Source organism: Bolinopsis microptera, chromosome 10 (genome assembly GCF_026151205.1).
Source record: "Bolinopsis microptera isolate Bmic1 chromosome 10, MBARI_Bmic_1.0, whole genome shotgun sequence".
Classification (NCBI taxonomy): Eukaryota; Metazoa; Ctenophora; class Tentaculata; order Lobata; family Bolinopsidae; genus Bolinopsis; species Bolinopsis microptera.
The window spans coordinates 1,094,142-1,115,533 of record NC_087081.1 but is presented as its reverse complement, the minus strand read 5'-3'; the positions used below and the strand labels follow the sequence as shown (position 1 = coordinate 1,115,533).

The 21,392-nt window shown below is 38.7% G+C and overlaps 4 protein-coding genes across 5 annotated transcripts in view; 2 read left to right on the top strand and 2 right to left on the bottom strand.

The window, feature by feature from the left end:
- The window catches only part of LOC134822198 (dimethylglycine dehydrogenase, mitochondrial-like), a 93,398-nt gene extending 87,776 nt beyond the window's left edge, over nt 1-5,622 (bottom strand). The window contains 1 exon segment of the mRNA XM_063833111.1: nt 5,594-5,622. The gene's annotated coding sequence lies outside the window, so the exon portion shown is untranslated.
- Nucleotides 1,381-21,392, top strand: part of LOC134822341 (telomerase-binding protein EST1A-like) — a 92,762-nt gene continuing 72,750 nt past the window's right edge. The window contains exon 1 of the mRNA XM_063833355.1: nt 1,381-1,412. The gene's annotated coding sequence lies outside the window, so the exon portion shown is untranslated. The remainder of the gene's footprint in view (nt 1,413-21,392) is intronic.
- Nucleotides 9,559-10,257, bottom strand: LOC134822197 (uncharacterized). The gene has a single exon (XM_063833109.1). The coding sequence runs from the start codon at nt 10,255-10,257 to the stop codon at nt 9,559-9,561; it is 699 nt and encodes a 232-aa protein (XP_063689179.1).
- The window catches only part of LOC134821933 (uncharacterized), a 30,851-nt gene continuing 19,818 nt past the window's right edge, over nt 10,360-21,392 (top strand). Inside the window, exons 1-3 of one of the 2 annotated variants that reach the window (XM_063832762.1) lie at nt 10,360-10,523; nt 10,709-10,820; nt 11,696-11,869. In XM_063832762.1, the coding sequence (XP_063688832.1) occupies nt 10,407-10,523; nt 10,709-10,820; nt 11,696-11,869 (403 nt within the window). In that variant the 5' untranslated portion in view covers nt 10,360-10,406. The remainder of the gene's footprint in view (nt 10,524-10,708; nt 10,821-11,695; nt 11,870-21,392) is intronic. The other variant, XM_063832761.1, reaches the window with a different exon arrangement.

Sequence of the window (21,392 nt, the reverse complement as noted above, 5' to 3'; positions counted from 1 at the left end):
ATCCATGATGGACCTTCTAATCAGTAAACTTGCAAAATAACCCAGGAGGAACAGTAAATGGGGTAACTTCCTGGTAACAATGTAAGCATACACAATCAATGGAATTGTATATCACTTGTATATCAATTGAACATAAGCACTACTCAACTGCACCACGGCACAAGAATGCTGGATCGCCGAAGTTCAGGTGAGGAATTTCATGTTACGCGCTCTTTGGATTTTATCCAGTGCCGAAATCACGCTAGCGCCAATAATTGATAGATTTATGAGAAGTTTGTGTGTCACTTGAAAATATAGATGCGCGTCGCGCTCGCTGCGAAGCAAAATTTGTGAAGCAAATTGCAAATGTATGAAATAAGTAATGAATATACAGTAAAACAACAAAATTTGTTTTGCTCGATAAATACTTTAAAATTGGACATTTTGCAATTCAAAATTTACATTTAGAAATTACTGGACAGCAATTAAATTGCTTTTGCTTTTGGCAAGTCAACGTAAAATATTTAAAAACCCGTTATATGCAAAAACGTACACTAAGCCACGTAACTGAAACATTAAGTTTTTATAAGCCATCTTATAATGCTTCAATAGATTATGGTATTTATTTTGCATTCAATAACTATCCTGCAAGCTTAAAGCATAAAGACTAAAATAAAATTAAATATTATAATTTTAAAACCTGATAATAATATGAAACACGTGCTAAGTTGAACTAATCGCGTCGACAGTTTTCGGCTTCACTATGAGCTTGGTCAATGAAAACATTTTATTGCGCAGGGTGAATTATGAATTAAACTATAAAACATACTGGTGAACATCATCCATTAAATGCTTAATGTTCGTATTTTATAGATCGTATATAATGCCAACCCTTTCATATCAAGCTCGTAACGTTCCTAGTATACAATATACGGCGTTGCTCTATTCAGAGTTGTATCACGTCGTGACCCCCATCGTCATTTCACTATAAAGTACAGTTTCTACGATACAGGGGGAGCCGCGCACTCGTGCTCGGCGGGTCATACAACGTATGACAAATCCAGAGCCCTTGCGCCTCCTTCTTTACTTGTGAAATTGAAACAAAAGCGTCCGCAGTGGCGCGAAAGCACATGGTTAGGTAAATACTGAATATACGGCGTACTGCAATTTCGTAGCACGAGCGAAGCTGAAGATTTTCAAAGCGAATCAAACATTTGACAGATGTTACTCGTCTAAATTTCTTCGAAGTAGCGCGCGCCGCTTTCTTCTCGAAATTGCCCGATGGCAAGTGCTACGAAGTAGCGCGCGCCGGGCCAGATCATTAACAATGGTCAATTATCATAGCCATGTGTTATGTGGCGTATATTATATATATATATATATATATTAATACTTTCAACACTACTATATAACAAATAATTTGAGATAACGATGTTTAATAAATGATGCGAAGAATTTCGAAGATCTAATCAACACCGAATGTGTAGGAGTACAGCAACGAATTGATTCACGATGTCAATCCTTCACATCTTGCCGATCTGCATACGAGAAGCATTATTTGATGCGCGCGCGACCCAGTAGTGCATAGCGCTATAAAGCAACAAAATATATATATATGAAACTTGTATATATGATTTTTTGTAAAATTTAAATTGTTTGTGACTGGGGACATCAAAATAAATGAATTTTTTGAGCATACATTCACAATTTAGTTTGAAGTTGTTTCATTTTATTGATATCAGATATATTTCTGAATAAAAATTAAAAGATAATATTAAAATTTAGGCGCGCCGCGGAAATTTTTTCACATGTTGAAATCGAGCGCTATTGAAAATGTGTTATTTGTGGCCTTATGAAAGTATTATTATTACTGAGCTGTTCCAGGTTTCAACGCGTTAGCTGTAAGTTTGTATTATAATGTCGTTTCTTGACCAAATTTGACATCCAAGTTCCAACGATTTTCATATCCGGATATAAATTGATCCTGAGACGAATACATGCGAAATATTTACCGAAATCACTAATATTGATGCTGTAACTCAGTCTTTTGACTCTTATTGTTGTCGTGCTATAGCTAGCAATGTTGAACTTATAAGTTTAAATTGATTGTCGACGGGATTAAACGCGCGCGCGCGTAACAACTTATCTTACTGCTAACTCAGCGACTAAACACACAACGACTTTGACAATTGACAGATGACTAAACAATTGTGAGTTATGACGGACTTAACTGTATGGGTCAACTACTGAAACTATATTGTTTACTATCTTATTCATTATACTGGACATGAGATGACGAAGTATCTTAAGCAGCACTTTATACCCCCACTTAGAACTTGATTAGTCACGAACAATAGAATCATCAAAAACCAATACAATAAAACATCTTGATCAATAAATGCCTAGCAGCACCAGACAGCAGCCGTGTACCTTTTTCGACTCCGTGGAGTCCCTGATGGACTTTTGTTTACTTTTGTTAATAATCGGACCAACCTTTCTTTCTCGAAACATGTATCCTATTGTATTTCATTATAGTATTAAGATGTGAAGATATACTAGATATTACAACGAAATAGAGGTATACCAAATTGGCCCTTGATATGAACTATAACCGTGTTGATGGTTTTAAATTTTGTATGTTGTAAGCACTTTAGTTTTTGAAGCGTTTACTCCTCCCCCTCAGCAAGACAGCTAGATTATAGATTAATGATAATAATTGTCAAATGTCGTTATATATTATATAACAGTTATAAATGTTCAATAGTTGTAGAGCGACTTCAAGAGTAGTGGTCCACAGGGGTCCGAAAAAGCCGTACAGGCACTTGGGTCCTTATCCTTGTCACTAATCTCAATTGGATTCGGTTTACACAAAGAATGAACATTTAGACGTACACATTGACACGATATTTATTAGAAAGCAAAAAGTATAAAATAATACGTGCGTGCGCGGCTTGAGCCGCGCCGCATAAGAACGGATGCGTGCAGGGGCTGGAGTACGCTTGTATGTAAATTAATGAAATGTTGCATTGTAAATATTTAGAATTGACGATATATTTTGATTTTTTTTAATCTAAATCTTTTCAAACAATACATAATTATACAGAATTGAATGCTTCTAAATAAACCCAGTTATAAAAGGAGAAAACCGATATAGCCCTAATATCCACTATCCCAGTATGAAACCCAAATTATGTATTGAAAGAGGGGTGACCAAAACACAGTAGTGTGCAGTAAGAAATACCACACCCGCAATAACATTGGGCCCTAGCAAAAAATTAATTAATCAATGCGTAACAACTTATCTTACTGCTAACTCAGCGACTAAACACACAACGACTTTGACATTTGACAGATGACTAAACAATTGTGAGTTATGACGGACTTAACTGTATGGGTCAACTACTGAAACTATATTGTTTACTATCTTATTCATTATACTGGACATGAGATGACGAAGTATCTTAAGCAGCACTTTATACCCCCACTTAGAACTTGATTAGTCACGAACAATAGAATCATCAAAAACCAATACAATAAAACATCTTGATCAATAAATGCCTAGCAGCACCAGACAGCAGCCGTGTACCTTTTTCGACTCCGTGGAGTCCCTGATGGACTTTTGTTTACTTTTGTTAATAATCGGACTAACCTTTCTTTCTCGAAACATGTATCCTATTGTATTTCATTATAGTATTAAGATGTGAAGATATACTAGATATTACAACGAAATAGAGGTATACCAAATTGGCCCTTGATATGAACTATAACCGTGTTGATGGTTTTAAATTTTGTATGTTGTAAGCACTTTAGTTTGTGAAGCGTTTACTCCTCCCCTCAGCAAGACAGCTAGATTATAGATTAATGATAATAATTGTCAAATGTCGTTATATATTATATAACAGTTATAAATGTTCAATAGTTGTAGAGCGACTTCAAGAGTAGTGGTCCACAGGGGTCCGAAAAAGCCGTACAGGCACTTGGGTCCTTATCCTTGTCACTAATCTCAATTGGATTCGGTTTACACAAAGCATGAACATTTAGACGTACACATTGACACGATATTTATTAGAAAGCAAAAAGTATAAAATAATACGTGCGTGCGCGGCTTGAGCCGCGCCGCATAAGAACGGATGCGTGCAGGGGCTGGAGTATACGCTTGTATGTAAATTAATGAAATGTTGCATTGTAAATATTTAGAATTGACGATATATTTTGATCTAAAAGTAAATTTTACAAAGCTGGCTTTGGATTTAGGTAAGATTATAATTTATTTAAAAAAAAAAAAAACCACGGATAATTTTAAATGTATTTCTATTTGTCGTATAATCATAAACAATTTAATCATGTTTTTAAGAAAGCGCGGCTTTGGCAGCCAGTTATTGACTTATACATTAAATTGAATTTTAAATAGAAATGTGAATATATTAAAATTTAAAACTTTCAAAACGGAGGCTTATAAATATTATTATATTATGATTGTAAAATAAAGGATAAAATTTTAAATTTGTTTCACTAAAAAATTTGTTTCACTAATGAATTAAAACATATAATATTGTACTTATAGAAAATATATCACTCTAAAGGCTCCTTCTCCGAGCTAATGACTCTAAAGTTCCTGATAACATGAACTTTGTCAGGCTCTGCTGTCCTTTTATTGAGTAGTTGGTCGACAACTTTCTTGTAGGCCATCCTGTCTGCAGCTGATCTATCTGGAGTAATGTAAACTGAACTAAACCCGTCTACATGTCTTAGTAGCTTAGTCTTGCTCAAGATGGTTCGAGCTTGATCTGAGCTTGACAAAATGAATTTCACTGGTCTGACTCGTTCACTTGTGTCCTTTCCAACTCGTTTACATCTCAAAATTTTCGGTTTTTCGTTGAGATGGTCCAACAAAATACCAGATACCTTAGCATCCAGGTTCTCCTCAGTCTCTGGAAGCCCAAAGATAATCAGACTTTTACTTCGATCTTCTTCTAGGGAAATTCTTTTCACCGCAGCTTGGATCTTCTTTGGTGCAAAGGCGTTTTTGCATGTGTTTTTCAAAAGAGACGAAAAGGTTTTGATCTCTTTCTGAGCTGCACTTTTCACAGTTCCAATCTCATCATCCTTCTTCAAAGCTAACTTCTCCTGCAAATCACTGATTTTAGCCATATCTTCTTCTTGCTTAGAGAGCAACTTCTCTTGTAGTTCTATGATTTTAGTCGCATCTTCTATTTTTTCTTTCCTGAACATTCTGTTGTCGTTAGCTGTTTCTGTGGCGGATCGTAACAATGGACCACAAAAATCGTTCAGCAAACAGCAAACTGTCTCTAACCATTCTGATAACCTTTCTCTAGGCACACTTCTCTGGTTCAGTTTATCAAACCGCACATCATCGTTGTGTTCAACTCCGATTTTACTTCTAATCTCCTTGAAAATACTTTCAGTCGCCATGTGTATCTGATTCACATATTCCGTAAGAAACTGGCCATTCACGACCATATCATCATCTAATATATCCATATGTTCATTCTGTAGCGGAAGAGGCATCGTACACGTTGTACAGAAAATGTACAAACAATGTATACAAATCTACAAAGCCAGCGAGATAATTCAACGCGCACACAGAACTACTCAAATTATTTGTTATATAGTAGTGTTGAAAGTATTAAAACTATCTAAAAGTAAATTTTACAAAGCTGGCTTTGGATTTAGGTAAGATTATAATTTATTTAAAAAAAAAAACCACGGATAATTTTAAATTTATTTCTATTTGTCGTATAATCATAAACAATTTAATCATGTTTTTAAGAATGCGCGGCTTTGGCGGCCAGTTATTGACTTATACATTAAATTGAATTTTAAATAGAAATGTGAATATATTAAAATTTAAAAACTTTCAAAACGGAGGCTTATAAATATTATTATATTATGATTGTAAAATAAAGGATAAAATTTTAAATTTGTTTCACTAAAATTTGTTTCACTTGATTGATTGAGGAGCACTACCCGAAGGCATTACTCGGCACTAACGCCTTAAAATCTTTAATTACAATCAAATATAAATATATGCACACAATGTATAAAGTATTAATAATGTATAAAATATGATTATGCTATTAGCAAATTTAAATAGTACTATTAAGAATTTTAAATAACTCTTATCTCTTGACATAAATTTAGAACAGCGACACAGGGTCTGAAGAATGCGCGGTGATATTTTTATCTTTTAAAAGTTGTAAATGACAGTGAAATTGCGCGGTTTCGATAGCATTGTAAAAAATGCTCGAAGATAGTCATATTTTTTTTTTTTTTTTTTTTGGGTTGGGGCACCCACTTTACCTTCCTTTCGGAAGGCTACGTCCGTCTGGTGACTAACGTCTATTGGGGTCCCTCCGGTTGTAGGTGTCACAGGGTACGGGCACTTGGCATGGGCTAGTGCTCCTTACCCTCCGGAGGATAAAGCCTGGTGAGCGACGTTTTCCCGAAGGAAAACTGTCATAATGCTCGGTCTCGGGAGAGCACCACCCATGCCTAGGTGATCTCCCGGGCGCTCTTTTAGAACAGGCTGCCCCCTGTCTTTCTAGTGAGTAGACAGGAACCTACCAGGCATACCTGAGCATCTAGTATCTCTTGCCCAAATCTATGATTTCTTTTATTTACGCGCGTCTTTGCGACGCGCGCGGTATAATGTTGACAATACAAAGCTACCAAGCAAATTTTTGTTTTGTGAAGACCCTTTTTTTGTTTAATTTGAAATTTTGGGCTGCGTGTGACTTTTCTTTGTTTGTATGTTTGTGTTACTTCCGTTTACCGGAGTTTTTCTGGGTGCTAATTATCCACTAGCTGGAAAAGGAGTAAGTGCTAGATATCCACTAGCTGGAAAATAACTAATTGCTAGATATCCACTAGCTGGAGCGGCCCGGGGGGCGGCATGTGAGTGAGTGAGTGAGTGGGGTGGGAACGCCTGGAAATGAGACTAGAGAGACACTGTCCGTTATCTGGGTGAGCCACCACTGACAGTGCTCCCACTTCTGTGGGGCTGAGGGTGTTGGCTCCAAGAACCAGCCGTGAGCGAGCCTAGATTACTTAAGCTTGAAAAAGCGGTAATATCTTAGCAAAATATAACTTGCAGCAGCCCCATACCTTGTCATGAACATAATATCGAAACTACCTCTGTGATCACATCTTTCTCTGGGTGCAAAATGAATATATATATAATAGGTTTATTAGTTTTATAGAAATTTAAAAGTTCTATAGAAATTTATTATATAAGGATTATAAACATTTTATTTGTGTGTTTTGTGTTATGCATTTTTATACCTATTTTAGAAGAGATTTTTATAGAATGTTAGAAGTGCAGTAGGGTCAGTTTCAGACGAATTAAGCATAAATGACATCACTGCCATGTCTGAAGTGGTTTGTAAATGGGCCATTGTAAGCCCCAAGCGTTTTGGTCCCTCATTCCTGCCACTCAGCATTGCCTACTGTAAAGTAGAAATTTTTCTAAGATAATAGAGAAACTGACCTTGTCTCACTAAATTCAACCACTTACCATAATAAAAATACTAACAACCAAATAAAGTTTTTTAAATAATTATATACAATCACCAAAAATATTTCCTCAAGTTTACTTCTAGCTAACTAATTCGTGGTTTAAGCTCTTATTTTATTTATGATTAAAGGAATGTAAAATAAAACTTTTCGTTTCATTGAAAACTTTTCGTTTCATTGAACAGCGCCTGACCCCCTCTATGGTTAACTTGAGAAAACAGGACTTTGCCTTTCTCCAGGCCAATCCGTTCAGTAACCATCTGACCCAGCACCACCTCTGATGGAAGATGTGGTTCGGATTGGACTTCGCTAGGATTTGTCAGTTTTTCTGTAGACACTAATGCTCCCTCGAGGAAAGACATGAGCCCCGGCGAAGCTGACCAAAAACGTGGCAGGGATTCTCACCCTGTATAGTCATATTTTGTTATGAGGTTAAAGTTTTGTTGCTCGTTATTATGATCAACGTATGTTGTACCAAATTATTTAAATTTCTAAAAGTACGAAATTTGAGTTGTCCCAGTCCTTGTCATCCGGTTTATGTGCTTGTGCAGTAAGCACATGCTTGTTGACTGTAGACTTGAATGAATTTAGGAATTTGTCTTGTAGGCAAGTGGTGACATATTTTATGTCCTTGTTAATAATGTTGACTGTTTGGTTATATAACTTAGGCCCAATGTAAGAAATGCTCTTGTCTGAATTACATAAACGGTTAAATGGTACTGCAAAGAACTCAGGTTCTCTTCTAGGTGCGTTTAAGTTTGAAACAGTGAACATTCTTATAATATTTGGTGGTGCAGTGTTAGAATAAACTTTGTGCATTAAGCATAATATACATTTAGCTATCACGTTCGGTAAAGCTAATACTTCTAGTTTATTGAAAATTTCCTTTGTGTGTGAAGGTGTGCTATTCAGATCTTTGTCATAAAAATAGCGGTGGTATTGGTTATCTGCAGCGCGAATGCCCTTTTTCTGGGCCGAGAAGACTCTTTTAACGGAGTTTAGCGATCTTGTTCCCCAAACTGTGCAGCAGTAGTACAAGTGAGACTGAACAAAGCTGTTGTATATCAACTTGAGTGCTTTGTTAGGTACTGAGCCTTTGAGTTTGTAGAGAATACCCGCATTTCTAGATACTTTAGTGGCTAAATGTCTAATGTGGTGGGCCCAATTTAGCTTAGTATCAATGATCACGCCAAGAATTCCAATCTTCCTACAAGTTCTTCGCGACTGTTCGAAAATGTTCGATGAGTTCATCTTTCATGATTATGGTCTGGAAAAGTCGAATGTTTTATACAATACATGACTTTAGTTTCTCATTTTGAACTTTTCACAAGTTGTACTTTGCCTCGGTGGTTTTTAGCATTCCAAGTATCCTTAGTTTTTTTGAAAATATTCGCTGATAAAATGTCTAAAGCAAAACTCACCATTTTGCAAGTACTTAAGTTGAGTTTTTCAAAATTGTCCCACATTCAAATGATGATTTTGCACCTCTTTCACGCAGGGTCAGCAGGGCTTTTCTTAACGCCACTACTAGTTGTAGATTTATGGAGCACAATTTAACAATTATTCATTGTGCACTTTTGATGGCAGTCAGATTATTCACAATTTCATCTAATTTTAAACAATTGGTTTGTTTTATGACAAGTCATAGTATGGGAGACCAAACCAACTATATTTACCTCAATTCTCTAGTCTTTTCAGACGCAGAATCTTCTACACTCTGACTTCTTCTGATGTCTGGGACTTACGACCCCAGGATGTTGCTTTCAACGACGTTTTAAGGGCCCAACGTTCAGCTGTTCATCAGGGTTAAACTGGGCAGGGTCTTTCGGCCAGCTGCCAGTTGTCACTCCAGGTCTTGTTGTAGCGACTAAGCCAGATAGTGTAGGAACCTTTCAGGGACACCACCGCTGTTGTGTTAAGTGCCCTCTTCTTCTTTGCCCGGGTGATGTTAAGGAAGTTGAAAATTCGGGGTAATGTGTGGTGGTAGAATCCACGACATCCACCTTCTACTGTAAAGAGATATCCTTCCCAGCCTGCGGTCTCGATCTACACCATTAGTTCTTCGTATCTCTTCTCTTTCCGGGATCTCTGGTCCTCAATGTTCTCCTCGTTTCCACAGGTCAGCTCTATCAGGATGACTTTCCTGAGTGTGTTAGAGTATATTACCACGTCAGGTCTGAGAGCTGTGTTGACGATATTTTGGGGGAATTGTCTTGTCCTTTCGTCCTTATCAAACACAAGTTTCCAGTCGTTACCCTCCTCTAGAAGATGAGGTTCTTCTGTAAGCCGTACTTCGGGTTTCCTGTAGGTTCCTTTTCCGGATACGAACTTCCTCCACTCTCTCTTTTCTTCTCTCTTTGGGGTAGCACTGTTTATCTCCCTCAGCTTCTCTGCAATTGGTTGCACGATTACCCTGAGCACCTGATCATGTATCCAATTGTATCTTCCTTGTTTAAGTGACACTGGGCAACACGTTAGAATGTGCTTTAGGTTGCACTGCTGACGCCCACAAAGGGGACAGTTGTTCGTGGAGCTGTAGTTCCAAAGCTGGAGGTTGCTAGGTGTACTTGCAACGTCGTGGATGGCATTTAGGTGGAACTTTGTCAGCTCGGGGCTCAAGGTATACAGCAGGCTTTGCCAGCCAGTGTCTAGCTGCATGGTGTTCTCCCAGGTTAGAAACTTTCCTTGGACTCTCTTATCGTACAGAGTCTGGAGGAGCTCCTCTTCTTTCAGAGACTTTATCATCTCCACCGAATCCGATTCCGGCTCCTTCCCTGGTCTGCACGTAGCCAATCAGTTCTTTAAATGTAGGTCTCTCTCCCTATCGTAGTAGTATACAAAATAACACATACTCTGTAGTAAATGTTCCCCCAAAATTCAAGTATTTCGTGATAATGGGTGGTTGCTTGGTCTTGATAACCTGGTTGGTGATCTTCTTGACATCAGACGGAAATATCATTCAGCAGGGAGTACCTTATCAAGGAACTATCAAGCCTTATGAAACACAACAAGTAAGCCTAGATACTGTTGTGAATTAATTGTTGATCAATCATACACATTTACACTTAAAATAATTATGTTTAGATAAGCAGTTAGAATTTACTTTACCTAATTTTTATCGAACTACATAATTTAGTTTATATGATATTTTAGTTTTAAATTGAAATTCAAATTACCATTAAACAAATTATTTCAGATAATATTTGCTTCTGGAGGAGGTCTGAAGCGTGTTTTCTACTTTCAATGTACTGGCTCAGCAGACCTGTCAATAGTGGACTCCTCTAAAAAAGAACTGCAAATGTTCAAAGGTTACGCTATTTTATTCTGTTGACGTATAGTTACTTTTGTTGACATATAACACATACTTTTGTTGAAAATGTGACAGCTTCCAGAATGTGCACAATAAATCAAATTTTATAACTTTTGAACTGTTAAATTTGCTTTCTTTCAAACTTCATTCACACTTCAACTCAATCTCAAAACAGCATTACAAATAACACATCAGCAAATCCAAATCAGGCGTACTAAAAGTAATAGATGTGCGTTACTCCAGAAAAAGGTCCGACTGCCAGCACCGCAAGTGTAAAAACTATGCGTGTGCTACGGCAGTTTGCCCTTCCCACCCCTCGGCCGTGTGTGTTGATGATGGTTGCTGTAACGCTGAGTTTTATGTGAGACGTCACCGCGTCCCCACTTGCGGTATGACCTGTGGCATGTGTGCTGTGATAGATTGAGTGTGTGAGAATGTGTGTGAGTGTGAATTGCCACCCAAAATCAGCATAAGGTAAACTGGCTTTGACTTCAAATCGTGTAATCTTGCAAAGCATTAATGAAATAGAATAATGTGAAAGGCTCAATAGTGTTACATTTAACTCATAGTATCTAGTTTATCAAAGCTAGTTTAGTTATTTCAAAATTTCCCGCAAAAACCTATAAACATTTTACCTTCAAAACTCAAGCACTGTAATAATAATTAAGTAAAAACCTTAAGTCATCTACTCAAACGACACATCCATACAACATAAAATCCCATGACACCATCCACACCATGGCACATCACACCACGTGACATGACGTCCTACCAAGTGACATATCCAACGAAATCACACCACGTGACATGACGTCCTACCACGTGACATATCCAACGAAGTCACACCACGTGACGTATATTACATGTTTATAGGTTTTGTATCCAAGAGTGATGGCGATTGCGAAGAATCATACGATTGTAACGGTGACCCTTGTGAGTCAGCAAGTTGTCCCAGTTCCCCTAACGCTGAATGTATCAGCAATTACTGCGAGGGCTGTATTGCTGAATTCTGGTTGGATAACGAGCAAGTCACCTGTCAAGATCCAGGTTTTCTATCTATCTTAAGCTGTGACGTCACACCACGTGTCATGACGTCACACCACGTGTCATGACGTCACACTACGTGTCATGACGTCACACCACGTGTCATGACGTCACACCACGTGTCATGACGTCACACCACGTGTCATGACGTCACACTACGTGTCATGACGTCACACCACGTGTCATGACGTCACACCACGTGTCATGACGTCACACTACGTGTCATGACGTCACACCACGTGTCATGACGTCACACTACGTGTCATGACGTCACACTACGTGTCATGACGTCACACCACGTGTCATGACGTCACACCACGTGTCATGACGTCACACCACGTGTCATGACGTCACACCACGTGTCATGACGTCACACCACGTGTCATGACGTCACACTACGTGTCATGACGTCACACTACGTGTCATGACGTCACACCACGTGTCATGACGTCACACTACGTGTCATGACGTCACACTACGTGTCATGACGTCACACCACGTGTCATGACGTCACACTACGTGTCATGACGTCACACTACGTGTCATGACGTCACACCACGTGTCATGACGTCACACCACGTGTCATGACGTCACACTACGTGTCATGACGTCACACTACGTGTCATGACGTCACACCACGTGTCATGACGTCACACCACGTGTCATGACGTCACACCACGTGTCATGACGTCACACCACGTGTCATGACGTCACACCACGTGACATGACGTCCTACCACGTGACATATCCAACGAAATCACACCACGTGACATGACGTCCTACCACGTGACATATCCAACGAAGTCACACCACGTGACGTATATTACATGTTTATAGGTTTTGTATCCAAGAGTGATGGCGATTGCGAAGAATCATACGATTGTAACGGTGACCCTTGTGAGTCAGCAAGTTGTCCCAGTTCCCCTAACGCTGAATGTATCAGCAATTACTGCGAGGGCTGTATTGCTGAATTCTGGTTGGATAACGAACAAGTCACCTGTCAAGATCCAGGTTTTCTATCTATCTTAAGCTGTGACGTCACACCACGTGTCATGACGTCACACCACGTGTCATGACGTCACACTACGTGTCATGACGTCACACCACGTGTCATGACGTCACACTACGTGTCATGACGTCACACCACGTGTCATGACGTCACACTACGTGTCATGACGTCACACCACGTGTCATGACGTCACACCACGTGTCATGACGTCACACTACGTGTCATGACGTCACACCACGTGTCATGACGTCACACTACGTGTCATGACGTCACACTACGTGTCATGACGTCACACCACGTGTCATGACGTCACACCACGTGTCATGACGTCACACCACGTGTCATGACGTCACACCACGTGTCATGACGTCACACTACGTGTCATGACGTCACACTACGTGTCATGACGTCACACCACGTGTCATGACGTCACACTACGTGTCATGACGTCACACTACGTGTCATGACGTCACACCACGTGTCATGACGTCACACTACGTGTCATGACGTCACACTACGTGTCATGACGTCACACCACGTGTCATGACGTCACACCACGTGTCATGACGTCACACTACGTGTCATGACGTCACACTACGTGTCATGACGTCACACCACGTGTCATGACGTCACACCACGTGTCATGACGTCACACCACGTGTCATGACGTCACACCACGTGTCATGACGTCACACCACGTGTCATGACGTCACACTACGTGTCATGACGTCACACCACGTGTCATGACGTCACACTACGTGTCATGACGTCACACCACGTGTCATGACGTCACACCACGTGTCATGACGTCACACTACGTGTCATGACGTCACACCACGTACTTATCTTAAGCTGTTATTGCTTGCTTCAGTATTTTGGCTGTTAAGTACATAGTTCGAATCCAGTCGCACCAATTGAGGATACACGTCCTAACTCCTCATACGGTGATAAATATGTAACACTTAGTGTCATATATTAAGTTCGCACGTGATCTGATAAAAATGTTTTAGATTATAAGATTAAGAGCTTAATGGATGTGGATACTGGCGGGGAGGTGATAATTGTTTGTTTACATTTTAGGGCGAGCACATGTTCAGGAGGCTGATGAGGTGATAATTGCTTGGTTACATTTTAGGGCGAGCATATGTTCAGGAGGCTGAAGAGACGCTTGTAACGCCTTCTTGTTACCCCCCGCCCTTTGAGGGCCCCGAATAAATTTCTGAACGAAAGCTCAAAAATAACCGAGAAATCGACCTTCTTATTAACTCATTTTGATGACCGTTTCTAACCTAAAATTGCACGAAAAATCGATTTAGCTAGGTATCAGAACCTATAAACACTTTATTATCCCTCAAAATCGATGTTTTATAGCTCAGTTCTGCTTCCTATAGATATAAATTGTGCATTAGGCTAGTTTTAAAGTTGAAAATCGAAAAGTTGCACACTAGTAAAATCACTGAAAATTGCTGTTTTTACCATTTAGTACAGGGAAATCCGTCTGAAAAAATCGATTTGCCGACACACAAAGCTTACAAAGGATTTTTGACGTTTTTGAGTCCTAATAGGTGTCCTTTATGGCTGACCAACTTTTCCAAACTTTTCCACGTGTCTTAAGGCCACTTTTTGCCACTTTACCACTTTTTACCACCTTTCTTGTTTGTCAAATATCTTTAGTTGTGAACATCGTAGAAAGTTGCAGATTAAACGAGGGTGTTCATATTATCAAGAAGAAAAACTTTTGTTGAGACAATTTTTTCCTCAGATAATCAATTAATTGGATAATTATCAATTAGCTAATTAGCAAAAATTAAAATTTTTTTATTGGCTCAAAATGATTGGAATAGCTTAAAACACGGAGAAAAGTAGTTTTTAGAAAAACTTCGAAAATTTTTCACTTACATTTTTTTTTCGAGACATGGAAAAAAAATTTCGAATTTTCGAAATTTTTTTTTCGCCAAAAGTTATCAAATTGCATGAAACGTGGAGAAAAATGCTATTAAAAAAACTTCGTGAATTTTTGTTTTCAAGAATACTAAAATCACTTATATTTGTAGTTGGAGTTCAGTAAATCTCGGCAGATTTTAGTAATCAGGAATTATTAAATCAAAATAGATAAAAGGACTGAAACTGAAAAACGTTAACCACAGGATATTAGAGTTTTATAATTAATTACAGTATATCCTTATTGATTTTTACAGAAACTGCACCAAAGGCACATTTAAGATCGAACCGATAGCCTGCTGTACTACGATAATATGTAATAAATAAAACATCTCTGAGTCTGTACCGTCAATCGTGCTAATCTGAACCAGCCTACCTGGATTACCATCTACCTCTTCTTTTCATCAATAATTAGACCGAGTTGTGCAAGAAATGTGATTTATTATAGCTCATAATAATTACATCACCCACCAAATGCAATATGGGTCATATCGCATTTGATGGGTATGTAAATAATATCAAGCTGTTTTCAATCACACTATCACAATAAAACACAATACGTGTACATCATATGGCCCTTAATAGTTAATGCGGTATATGAAACGCTCTTTATCGGGGTGTTTCTATAAATCTATAGACTATACCGTACACTTCTCGTTTCTCCCGCGAAAGGCCGGTATAGAGAGGTTTTACTGTATCATGAAACTTCTACTTGTCCTCATGGCTCATTGACAGCTCGAAGAAGGCAAGAAAACATCAGAAAGCCTAAAATGTCAACTCGCTCATTTAAATGTTCTTCGATCCGTCCCACATTGATCCAGAGCTTATCATCATGGCCCCCAAATATCCTGCAGCTGCGGCAAGAACCTGTCTTTTTACTTCACAACATCCGGATTGCAAACCAACATAATCATTACCGTTTCTTTACTACCCCACGGCTCTTGCCCATGTCCGACGCTCGTATCTAGATCTTACCTTTGCCCGTATATTACTCTTTTTGAATTTAGCCAACCCTGACATATGGGGGTGATTTGAGGTATGAGGTATCTCGCATAGCGAATGAAGTGGTATGCAGAACAATAGAAAACAAGTCACAATAGATGTTGGAAGGTGTATTTACACTTGTTTCCTACTTCCTAGCACTTCCTTGGTATCCATGGTCTCTTCTTGCCTTCTTCGAGCTGTAAATGAGCCATGAGGCCAAGTAGACGTTTTCGTGATAAACTATACCGGGTCTATCGAGGTATAAAGCGTTTCATATTATACCGCATTAAGGGCCATTTAATACAAAGGTATTGTGTCGTATATTACTATTGTGATTGAATACAGCTCGATAAGTACTTACATCACCCACTAAATGCAATATGAGCTATGATAAATCACATTTCTTGCACAACTCGGTCTAATTATTGATGAAAAGAAGAGGTAGATGGTAATCCAGGTAGGCTGGTTCAGATTAGCACGATTGACGGTACAGACTCAGAGATGTTTTATTTATTACATATTATCGTAGTACAGCAGGCTATCGGTTCGATCTTAAATGTGCCTTTGGTGCAGTTTCTGTAAAAATCAATAAGGATATACTGTAATTAATTATAAAACTCTAATATCCTGTGGTTAACGTTTTTCAGTTTCAGTCCTTTTATCTATTTTGATTTAATAATTCCTGATTACTAAAATCTGCCGAGATTTACTGAACTCCAACTACAAATATAAGTGATTTTAGTATTCTTGAAAACAAAAATTCACGAAGTTTTTTTAATAGCATTTTTCTCCACGTTTCATGCAATTTGATAACTTTTGGCGAAAAAAAAATTTCGAAAATTCGAAATTTTTTTTCCATGTCTCGAAAAAAAAATGTAAGTGAAAAATTTTCGAAGTTTTTCTAAAAACTACTTTTCTCCGTGTTTTAAGCTATTCCAATCATTTTGAGCCAATAAAAAAATTTTAATTTTTGCTAATTAGCTAATTGATAATTATCCAATTAATTGATTATCTGAGGAAAAAATTGTCTCAACAAAAGTTTTTCTTCTTGATAATATGAACACCCTCGTTTAATCTGCAACTTTCTACGATGTTCACAACTAAAGATATTTGACAAACAAGAAAGGTGGTAAAAAGTGGTAAAGTGGCAAAAAGTGGCCTTAAGACACGTGGAAAAGTTTGGAAAAGTTGGTCAGCCATAAAGGACACCTATTAGGACTCAAAAACGTCAAAAATCCTTTGTAAGCTTTGTGTGTCGGCAAATCGATTTTTTCAGACGGATTTCCCTGTACTAATTTTCAGTCAACTTTGGAGTGCCGTTGTGAGTACAGTTCTTCTTGAAATACTTTGAAACTCTGCATGCTTATCAAACTAAACATAAATAACGAATATGCAAATATTTAAGGGGGCCGGGGGGGGGGGGGGGGGGGGGGTCTTCATCAAAATTCTCTCGAAATCGAGTTTATAGTTGTTTCTGATAGAAGGGAGTAATATCTATCAGCTGCTTTTGGTCCCATGGAAAAATATTGCTCCTAGCCGAAATTATCACCAGTCAAAGGTCAGCGCTTATGTGTAATTGTATTGCGCGAGCAATTTTCAATCGCGCGTTCTGAAAATCGAGTCTAAAAATCTATCTTCTCCTACATTTTTTGAGCAATCACCCTCAAACTTTCAGGATATGTTCTTAGGATCAGTTAGAAGAGAATGTTCAAGCCAGAATTTTGAGATAGGCCTTTAAAGATTTTTAATTCGATTTTGAAAATCTTGGACCTCAAAAAATCGTAAAAAAACGAGGTCCAAGATTTTCAAAATCGAATTAAAAATCTTTAAAGGCCTATCTCAAAATTCTGGCTTGAACGTTCTCTTCTAACTGATCCTAAGAACATATCCTGAAAGTTTGAGGGTGATTGCTCAAAAAATGTAGGAGAAGATAGATTTTTAGACTCGATTTTCAGAACGCGCGATTGAAAATTGCTCGCGCAATACAATTACACATAAGCGCAGACCTTTGACTGGTGATAATTTCGGCTAGGAGCAATATTTTTCCATGGGACTAAAAGCAGCTGATAGATATCACTCCCTTCTATCAGAAACAACTATAAACTCGATTTCGAGAGAATTTTGATGAAGACCCCCCCCCCCCTGGCCCCCTTAAGGTGATTCAATATTGGATGCGCACGCAACGTCCGCTCAAAGTTTGCACGTGCGAAAGGTGAGAATTTTGCTCAATCGTGATTTCGATTAGATTCTGCTTTTCCATGACAGTTAAATGGCATTATATATATGAACTTAATGCCGACTTGAATGAGTATAATGTGGCATATTCAGTCATTGATCGACATATATGCTTACCTAAACACAAGGAAATGTTTTCAAAGGTAAAATTTCAAAATCGCGTTGAAATTATCTCCTTAACCTTATTAATAAAGTTATAAATTTCGACTTTGAAAAGTACCCTGACATTATAATCAAAAAGATATGATATTTGACCAAAACCCATAATCATGGGTAGAGTGGACCACTGCCAGTGTCTCTCTTTCCCAAACAAAAGAATTTGATTGACCGTTCTCAAATGCAAAATGATACCGAGAATGAAATCGGTCGCTCGCTTTTCCCATTCATTTACAATTGTAATAGATTAAGAAGAACTACCCGAAGGCAGCTGTACTCGGCAACAAAGATTCAATAAATGGGATTGATTGTATTTTATTGAATTAATTTATACGTATACCATTTAAATTATTGTCCAATTTATCGACATCAAATGAAAATAAGCTATGGTAGTAAACTATGGCTCAGATCATATAATCTCAAATTGGAAATGTTACGTTTACAACTTAGCAAGTAACAGTTCAGATCATTTCTCTAATTGGAAATGTGTCGTATTGAAATCAGATCACAATTTCTGACAGATGTCGTTTTTTTCTGGTACCCTGAGTCGGACAAATGTCGCTGTCGGACAGATGTCGCTGTCGGACAGATGTCGCTGTCAGACAGGAGTCGTGTTACCAACCTTACCTTTTACCTAGCATATTTAGTTGATATTACATTGTATTTGTATCTTATAATTTGAGTAACCATTAACTATGCCTATTTTTGGGTTTTGGTAAAATATTAAACATTATTGCTCCATGTCTATGAACCATGCAATGGCCAAAAAAAATACATGATTGCTGATAAAACAATGAAGCAGTGAAATATGGCCTCAGTATTTATAAAAATACCAAACTGTAGTTTTTTTAACGATAATAACCTTAAATTAAAGAATGAGCAGATGCCTTCAATGGGTATAGTCTAGGCGAGAGTCCCAGAGACTATTAAAGAGAACTGAATGTTACTGTTAGTGAACTTGAGGTCGGAGGAGCTGTAAGAAATGGCTGAATTTACCGGATTTAGTTTCAACATTCCTCCTTGTTTACTTACTTGTCTCAAGATATAGTAGTCCCGTAGTTAAACTGTGCTACACTGTACTCTTATCGAGGTACATAGATAAGATGATAGTTTCTAAACTATTATCTTATATATGAACCTCGATAAGAGGTACATAGATAGGAGTATGTTTCATTTTTGATATAAAGTAAATTGCAATATTTTGCACATCTAAGAGAAATAAAACTCAATATTCAATGCAACTTTTTAAACCTATGGTCATCCAACGAAATTCACTCGTGATCGTCTCACACCTTACCCCTGCGTTACCCAGTGCAGTTTCATACAAGTTAGGCTCATTATTACCTTCACATAAGGTTCTTCTGGGGTTCGGCTTATCGTTTTCCAAAATCAACAAATGTTTCACCGTTCTGCTGGGGTTCAGCAGATCGTTTTCCAAAATCAACAAATGTTTCACCGTTCTGCTGGGGTTCAGCTTATCGTTTTCCAAAATCAACAAATGGTTCACCGTTCTGCTGGGGTTCAGCTGATCGTTTTCCAAAATCAACAAATGGTTCACCGTTCTGCTGGGGTTCAGCTGATCGTTTTCCAAAATCAACAAATGGTTCACCGTTCTGCTGGGGTTCAGCTGATCGTTTTCCAAAATCAACAAATGGTTCACCGTTCTGCTGGGGTTCAGCTGATCGTTTTCCAAAATCAACAAATGGTTCACCGTTCTGCTGGGGTTCAGCTGATCGTTTTCCAAAATCAACAAATGGTTCACCGTTCTGCTGGGGTTCAGCTGATCGTTTTCCAAAATCAACAAATGGTTCATCGTTCTGCTGGGGTTCAGCTGATCGTTTTCCAAAATCAACAAATGGTTCACCGTTCTGCTGGGGTTCAGCTGATCGTTTTCCAAAATCAACAAATGGTTCACCGTTCTGCTGGGGTTCAGCTGATCGTTTTCCAAAATCAACAAATGGTTCACCGTTCTGCTGGGGTTCAGCTGATCGTTTTCCAAAATCAACAAATGGTTCACCGTTCTGCTGGGGTTCAGCTGATCGTTTTCCAAAATCAACAAATGGTTCACCGTTCTGCTGGGGTTCAGCTGATCGTTTTCCAAAATCAACAAATGGTTCACCGTTCTGCTGGGGTTCAGCTGATCGTTTTCCAAAATCAACAAATGGTTCACCGTTCTGCTGGGGTTCAGCAGATCGTTTTCCAAAATCAACAAATGTTTCACCGTTCTGCTGGGGTTCAGCTTATCGTTTTCCAAAATCAACAAATGGTTCACCGTTCTGCTGGGGTTCAGCTGATCGTTTTCCAAAATCAACAAATGGTTCACCGTTCTGCTGGGGTTCAGCTGATCGTTTTCCAAAATCAACAAATGGTTCACCGTTCTGCTGGGGTTCAGCTGATCGTTTTCCAAAATCAACAAATGGTTCACCGTTCTGCTGGGGTTCAGCTGATCGTTTTCCAAAATCAACAAATGGTTCACCGTTCTGCTGGGGTTCAGCTGATCGTTTTCCAAAATCAACAAATGGTTCACCGTTCTGCTGGGGTTCAGCTGATCGTTTTCCAAAATCAACAAATGGTTCACCGTTCTGCTGGGGTTCAGCTGATCGTTTTCCAAAATCAACAAATGGTTCACCGTTCTGCTGGGGTTCAGCTGATCGTTTTCCAAAATCAACAAATGGTTCACCGTTCTGCTGGGGTTCAGCTGATCGTTTTCCAAAATCAACAAATGGTTCACCGTTCTGCTGGGGTTCAGCTGATCGTTTTCCAAAATCAACAAATGGTTCACCGTTCTGCTGGGGTTCAGCTGATCGTTTTCCAAAATCAACAAATGGTTCACCGTTCTGCTGGGGTTCAGCTGATCGTTTTCCAAAATCAACAAATGGTTCACCGTTCTGCTGGGGTTCAGCTGATCGTTTTCCAAAATCAACAAATGGTTCACCGTTCTGCTGGGGTTCAGCTGATCGTTTTCCAAAATCAACAAATGGTTCACCGTTCTGCTGGGGTTCAGCTGATCGTTTTCCAAAATCAACAAATGGTTCACCGTTCTGCTGGGGTTCAGCTGATCGTTTTCCAAAATCAACAAATGGTTCACCGTTCTGCTGGGGTTCAGCTGATCGTTTTCCAAAATCAACAAATGGTTCACCGTTCTGCTGGGGTTCAGCTGATCGTTTTCCAAAATCAACAAATGGTTCACCGTTCTGCTGG